Source organism: Aythya ferina, assembly GCF_964211825.1.
Source record: "Aythya ferina genome assembly, contig: HAP1_SCAFFOLD_29, whole genome shotgun sequence".
Lineage (NCBI taxonomy): Eukaryota > Metazoa > Chordata > Aves > Anseriformes > Anatidae > Aythya > Aythya ferina.
Window position 1 is genome coordinate 3,610,123 of NW_028181463.1, and position 7,205 is coordinate 3,617,327.

Here is a 7,205-nt window from a genome sequence, read left to right on the forward strand (position 1 = left end):
TTGTGCCTGACACTACTCTGGGACGTGTCACCCAGGTCAGGCAACTTTACCTTAGTGCTGACAAGGCCATCACTAAACCACGCTCCCAAGCTCTACATCTACACCTTGGCTCTCCAGTCGATGACTCAGCTCTTAGATGGCTATCAGGGAGTCTCAGTTAGTGCGATGCTGCCTCAGGTGCTCCACCATGGTAGCCATTGGCACCTGCTGTTCTTCAACCCTCAGCAAACCCAAAACAGAAGGATTCTGTGGAAGGCCAAGCAAGGTAGACAACTGTTTCATGTCCTTTGTCTCCAAGGCAGCTCTGCCAAAGCCCCACCGGTGGTACCCTCTTCAAACTTTGAAGTTCCCTCTCCTGAAGCAGTCTGTGCCAAGGATGCACATAGCCTCCGGACCAGTCCCAATGGGGTGCTTTTGCCATTCCTTCCCAGTTAGACTCACTTCAGCCTCCAGTACTGTTACTTCTTGGGATGCCCCTGTCACTCCAGAAATACAGGTGGGTTCTACCTCTTTCTAGCTTGATGGCATTAGGGTACTCTGTGCACCTTTGTGCAGTAGAACCTGATACATTTGTGGGTTTGATGCACCAGGCCATTAAATATACCCAGTCCAGTAAACCCGATTGTTCCTTTCTTCCCCGCCTCCCCCTGGCTGGAAGCAGGCCCCCTGTAGTCCTGCTCATACTATTCATTACTGTGTCTGGTAGATGAAACACTGGAAACATGTCCCACCACAGCACAGTCATCCCACAGTACAGGGGCAGGGTAATGACAGCCAAGGGACGCATTTGGCTGCAGGAGTTGTGACAAAACTCAGGCTGAAATACTCAAGAGCAAGACACTTCAAATGGCTGAGCCAGAACCCATCTGCATATCCCAGTTTGGGAATCATCTCCTTCCGTCAGGGATATGTAAGCAAAAAATGTGAAATGACTCATCAGGTCAATGCACACAGTAAGGTAAACTCACAGGTATTGTGCTGGAGTCTGAGAAAGCAAAAAGCATTGCGTTGTGCCTCAGACTAATCAAGGAGACCTAATGCAGTTCATCTCTGAGATAAAGCAAACACTCTAAGAATTGTGAAGGAGATGGAATCGTGGCCTAACATGAAGAAGAATGTACATCACTGGTGAAGGAACTGTCTTTCTATTCCATCACCAAACTGGATTAGACAAGCACCACAACACCTAAAGGTCATATCTCCCATGACTCTGTCAATCCACGGGGCAGGGGAAGGGAGATGACAGTGAAGGAATGTATTTGGTTGGGGAAGGTGGGGCCCAGCAGAGACAAGGAGTCAAGGCAGTGGGATGGGGAGGCCAGGAGAGGCAGCCCAAGGGGTGGTGCTGCTTGTGAGGACACGTTTGTGGCAGCAGCCTGAGTGGGCAGCAGCTGTGCGCAGGCGAGGGGAGGCCAGGAAGCGCATGCCAAGAGCGCTCCTGCCAGCAGAGCCAAGGCTGGGGCCGAGCCCAAGGACAGGGGGCTGCAAGGGCCATGCTGAGCTCCCTGCCCCTGCAGCAGCCGCTCTGGCCCTCAGCAGATGTGATGGCCGGCTGCACGGGGAGGTGCTGGCATGCATCAGAGAGCAGCAAGGAGGGCGCTGGAGAGAGCCAGGTGGGTGGCAGAGCCCCATGCAGGGCCTGGCTGGGGTTCCCCTCTGCTGCAGCCAGTGCACACAGCGTGGCAGGAGGAGGACAGGCTGGGCTCGTGGCCACCTTGCTGGGGAAGAGCCCTGATCTGGAGGACAAAGCTTTTCCTGCTTGGAAGGACAAGGAGCTCTGGCTTTGCCCCATGCTTTGTCTTCACCCTCTCCCTGTGCACCACAGAGCAGAGCCAGGCCCTGGGCCCTTCCTGACATCCTTGCAGGCCCCGGTGATATAAGTTCAGAAGGACATTTGGTTCTCTCCCTGTTAGAATAAGAAAACCAAATTTGAAATACGTTGCTATTTTTAATTAGAATGAAGACTAGAAACTCCTTATGTCTGATGCTACCTTAGTCACTAACACCTTATCTGTAAGGCCATACAAAATTGTAACCCAGGATGGAGGAGAGGGATAAGATAATCTAGGGCTGGAGTATGTGTTTTTAAAGAATAGGTTAGGAACTTGTGGTATACAAGCAGTGCTATAGGCTGGGAGATGAATGGTTGGAAAGGTGCCTGGCAGAGAAGGGCCTGGGAGCATTGGTTGATAGTCAGCTGAATATGAGCCAGCAGTGTGCTCAGGTGGCCAAGAAGGCCAACAGCATCCTGGCTTGTATAAGAAGCAGTGTGGCCAGCAGGGCTAGAGAAGTGATCGTCCCCCTGTACTCAGCTCTGGTGAGGCCGCACCTCGAGTACTGTGTTCAGTTTTGGGCCCCTCGATACAGGAAAGACACCGAAAGACTTCTCTACAAGAACGACATCAAGGTGCTCGAGCAAGTCCAGAGAAGGGTGACAAAGCTGGTGAGGGGCCTGGAGAACAAGTCCTATGAGAAACGGCTGAGGGAGCTGGGCTTGTTCAGCCTGGAGAAAAGGAGGCTCAGGGGTGACCTTTTTGCTCTCTACAGCTACCTCAAAGGAGGCTGTAGTGAGGTGGGGGTTGGTCTCTTCTCCCACATGCCCAGTGACCAGACGAGGGGGAATGGGCTAAAGTTGTGCTGGGGAGGTTTAGTTTGGATATAAGGAAGAACTTCTCTTCCAAAAGGGTTGTTAGGCATTAAAATGGGCTGCCTGGGGAAGTGGTGGAGTCACCATCCCTGCAGGGTTGCAAGGAATCACTCGCCAGGCTCCTTTGCTGGGGCTGCTGTGTGCCCTGGGGCTGTTGAGCTCTCCTCTGCCTGCTCACACCAGACTGAGCACTTGAGCTCTGGTCAGTCCACCTCAGACATAACATGGTGCTCAGCGGTAAATATTGGGGTCATCTTTCCAAGTTAAGGTAACGGTTTCTCAGAGACTGGAAGTACAGTGGTCTGCTTGTGGGAATTGAGGAGTTACTAAATATTCCTCATATTTGGGGTTGGAATATCTTTTTCTTTCATTTTTCTTTTCCTTTCCCTTACTTATGTGTCTGTCTCTCTGAGTTTTTATGTTTGTTTGTTTGTTTTGTTTTGTTTTGTTTTGTTTTGCTTTCCCCTTCTCCCTCTAGATGTATTTCCTCCTCTCCCTCTAGAGTAGGAGGAAGCAGGCAGCTCATGCATGTGTAGTTTGTGGTTGAGGTGAGCAAGGAGGAGGCTGGCTATGGTGCCAGGAGATAGAGGTCTGTGAAGCTGCAGGAGCCCTGCTCTCTTGCCTGGCAGATCCCCAGCACACAGTGCCTGTGCCCCGCAGGGCCAGCCCCACTCCCCAGGCCAGCACAAGAGGCCTGGCCCAGCCACAGAGCAGCCTGCCCCAAGCAGGGGCCTGCAAAAAGAGCTTTCCCTTTGCCCTTTCCCCATCAGTGCAGGCCCAGCAATGCTGCCCTGCTCTTCCCCAGGGCCATCCCTGCTCCCAGAGAGGGCCCAGGTCAATGTGTCCATGCTGGCCTGGCTGGCTGTTGCTGCTTCCCTCCCTGTGCTCCCTGCAGGGCCCCAAGCTCGCGGTGGTGCTGTGAGTGCCAGGGGCTGTGGTGACCCGGGACCCCACGCGTCTTCGCCCTGCCCGTGCTGCTCAGGGTGGGCAGCTGTAGTGGGTTTACGTGGCAAGGTTTTGGTAGCAGGGAGCCATAGGGGTGGTTTCTGTGAGAAAGATCTAGAAGCTGCCCCATGTTTGGGAAGGGCCCCATTGTTTTCCAGATCCGAGCCAATAAGCGATGTTGTTTTGCGCCTCTGTGAGAGCATATTTAAGACAGGGAAAAAACGCTGCGCCACACAGCAGCCGGGAGAGTCAAGGGAATGAGAGAACAGCCTTGCACCAAGGTCAGTGTAGAAGGAGGGGGAGAGGTGCTCCAGGCGCCGGAGCAGAAGTCCCCTGCGGCCTGTGGTGAGGACCATGGTGAAGCAGGATGTCCCCCTGCAGCCCATGGAGTACCACGGTGGAGCAGGGTTCCACGCTGCAGCCCGTGGAGGAGACCACGGTGGAGCAGGTGGCCCTGCACCGACGGAGGCTGCCGCCTGTGGAAGACCCCTGCCGGAGCAGATTCTGGGCCGGACCTGTAGCCCGTGGAGAGGAGCCCACGCAGGAGCAGGTGACCTGGCAGGAGCTGCTGCCCGTAGGGGAGCCAGGTTGGAGCAGTTTTCTCCCGAGGGATGGACCCCGTGGTACGGACCCATATCTGGAGCAGTTCTGAAAGAGCTGCTGCCTGTGGGAAGCCCACGCCGGATCAGTTCATCAAGGACTGTATCCCGTGGGTGGGACCCCACAGCACAGGGGATGAGAGTGACCGAGAAGGAGCGGCAGAGAAGAAGTGCTGTAGACTGACCATAACCCCCATTCCCCGTTCCCCTGCGCCGCTCGGGGGGAGGAGGTGGAAGAGGGTGGATGGGGGGGGGAAGGTGCTTTTGGTTTTTTTTCCTTTGTTTTCTCACTTCTCTCGCTTGTTAGTTGTAGGCAATAAATCTTACTATCTCCTTATGCCGAGTCTGTTTTGCCCGTTACAATAATTATTGCGTGATTTTCTCATCCTTATCTCAATCCTTGAGCACTTTTCACATATTTTCTCCCCATTCCTCTTTGAGGAGGGGGAGTGAGAGAGCGGCTGTGGTGGAGCTCGGCTGCCCACTCGAGCGGAACCACGACAGCAGCAGACCCATCTCCATGAGGATCTCTGCTGATGAGCCCCTTTCCATCTGCCCTGAATGCTCAGCTGCACAGGGCAGTGCTGGGCATGGCCATGGGGTGTGTCTGAGGGCACAAAGGGCAGGCGAGTGCTGCACCAGACCTCGCCCATAGCACTTCAAAATGCCTATCCTCAATTACTCTGCAGTCTTATGGGCCTTTGCCTGCTGGCTCTTCACCACCTCTGCTGGCATTGCAGAGCCCTCCTTTAGCCCATCGAATCCTCAGATTTCTCTTTTCCTTTACCAGACCCTTCTTTAGATACTCATACATTTTATGAGGTTCTAATTACTGCCCACTGAGCATTGTCCCTGCAGATCCCCTGACATCTCCTGGAAGCTCCAGATTCCTCTACAGGCTGGAATCTGCCATCTACCCCACTGCAGGGGGTGCACTTCCATGCAGATGAGTTAAAAATCATTTGTCATCTCCTTAGGCAAGTTCTGCCATAATGGAAGCTCTTAGTGCTGCCCTTGGTTCCTCAGGGACCACCCTGGGATATTCAGCCTATGTCCCTCACTTCATGATGAACCCCCAGAAAACAAAAGAGCAGGGAGCAACCCCTTGGCTATGTTCCTGATAGCACATTTGGAAAAGGTGTCCAGACTTCTGGGTTTGCCCTGAACAGCCCCATTTGTTACTGTGGTGCTAGCAGGGAGGCAGCTGTGACCCAGGGCTGCACAGTGCCTGCTGCTGCCTGCAGCCACAGGGATGCCACTGCAGAGACAATAGGACTGTCAATGAGGCATATGAGACCTCAAGACTAACACAGATACAAGGGCACAAGAAAGAAATGAGGAACCAAAAAGAAAGAAACACTGAAAGGGCCACGTCCTGCTGCTGGCCATGGCCATGGCTCCAGGGAAGTAGCAGCCCCGACCCAAAGGCAGCAGAGAGGCAGAGCCCAGCAGGCAGTGAGGGGCAGCCCCGAGGGCCACCAGGGCTTCTCCTGCATGTGTCAGCTGGGCTCTTGGCCCTGAGTCCCTCCTGAATGGTGGGGCTGCTGAGACTAACTGCACAGGAGATGGGAAGAGAAGGGACCTGAGTGAAATAAACGTATGACTTCCTTATTGGGTGTATCCATACAGGAAACTGCCATGTTTCCTGTAAATGAGTAACAACTAAATTATTAACAACTAGGAGGATAAGAAATATATTAGTTATATAAGAAAAAATATCTTCTGAATATAATAATACAGACATATATTAAGAAAATAAGTCTTCCTTTTTTTGAGGAAATATGGGAATTTTGATTTTATGCATAATATTATATGTGAATATATTGAAGAATTGTGTATTCTAGCACTGTCCTCACTGAATTCCTTAGTTCCTTGTTCTTTATGCTGTAGATGAGAGGGTTCACTGCTGGAGGTACAACTGAGTAGAGAACTGCTATCACCAGGTCCAGGGTTGGGAAGGAGATGGATGCAGGCTTCAGATAGGAAAACATGCCAGTGCTGACCATCAGGGAGACAACAGCCAGGTGTGGAAGGCACGTGGAGAATGCTTTGTGCCGGCCCTGCTCAGAGGGCATCCTCAGCACTGCCCTGAGGATGTGAATATAGGAAATAACAATGAAAATAGAACAACCAAATAACACAGAAATACTAAATACAACTACTCCAGCTCCCCTAAGGTAGACATCTGAGCAGGAGAGCTTGAGGATGTGGGGGATTTCACAGAAGAACTGGTCCACAGCATTGCCTTGGCAGAGGGGAAGGGAAAATGTGTTGGCCGTGTGCAGGACAGCATTGAGAAAGCCACTGCCCCAGGCAGCTGCTGCCATCTGGGCACAAGCTCTGCTGCCCAGAAGGCTCCCGTAGTGCAGGGGCTTGCAGATGGCAATGTAGCGGTCGTAGGCCATGACAGTGAGAAGGGAATATTCTGCTCCAATGAAGAAGACTAAAAAGAAGACCTGTGCAGCACAGCCTTGATAGGAGATGGTCCTGGTGTCCCAGAGGGCATTGGCCATGGCTTTGGGCAGAATGGTGGAGATGCAGCCCACGTCGAGGAGGGCGAGGTTGAGGAGGAAGAAGTACATGGGGGTGTGGAGGTGGTGGTCGCAGGCTACGGTGCTGAGGATGAGGCCGTTGCCCAGGAGGGCAGCCAGGTAGATGCCCAGGAAGAGCGCGAAGTGCAGGAGCTGCAGCTCGCGTGTGTCTGCGAATGCCAGCAGGAGGAATTCGCTCACAGAGCTGCTGTTGGGCATTTGCTGATTTTAAACACAGCTGCCTGTTGAAGATGAGAATGCAGATCAAAGTTAGAACAGACTTAAATGAGGAAAACTTATTCCCTGTCTTAGCACACACCCCAGGCGATCTTCTCTCTTTACAGGAGAACCTGTCAGAATCTCATTGTTTCCATTCTGATCTCTCTGTGCAATGCTCTGGGAGTCTCAGTCTCTTGTATAATCCTGAGAATACATTTCCCTCAAACTTCCCTCCTCTACAATGCAGGAATTGGAAAGCACAGA

At 52.7% G+C, this 7,205-nt stretch overlaps 1 protein-coding gene across 1 annotated transcript in view; it reads right to left on the bottom strand.

The window, feature by feature from the left end:
• The window catches only part of LOC311427894 (olfactory receptor 14C36-like), a gene marked incomplete at both ends in the record, with an annotated part of 29,066 nt that extends 22,125 nt beyond the window's left edge, over positions 1-6,941 (bottom strand). The window contains one exon of the mRNA XM_084539481.1: positions 6,738-6,941. Within this exon, the coding sequence (XP_084395607.1) occupies positions 6,738-6,941 (204 nt within the window). The remainder of the gene's footprint in view (positions 1-6,737) is intronic.
• Positions 6,942-7,205: the final 264 nt, after the last annotated feature.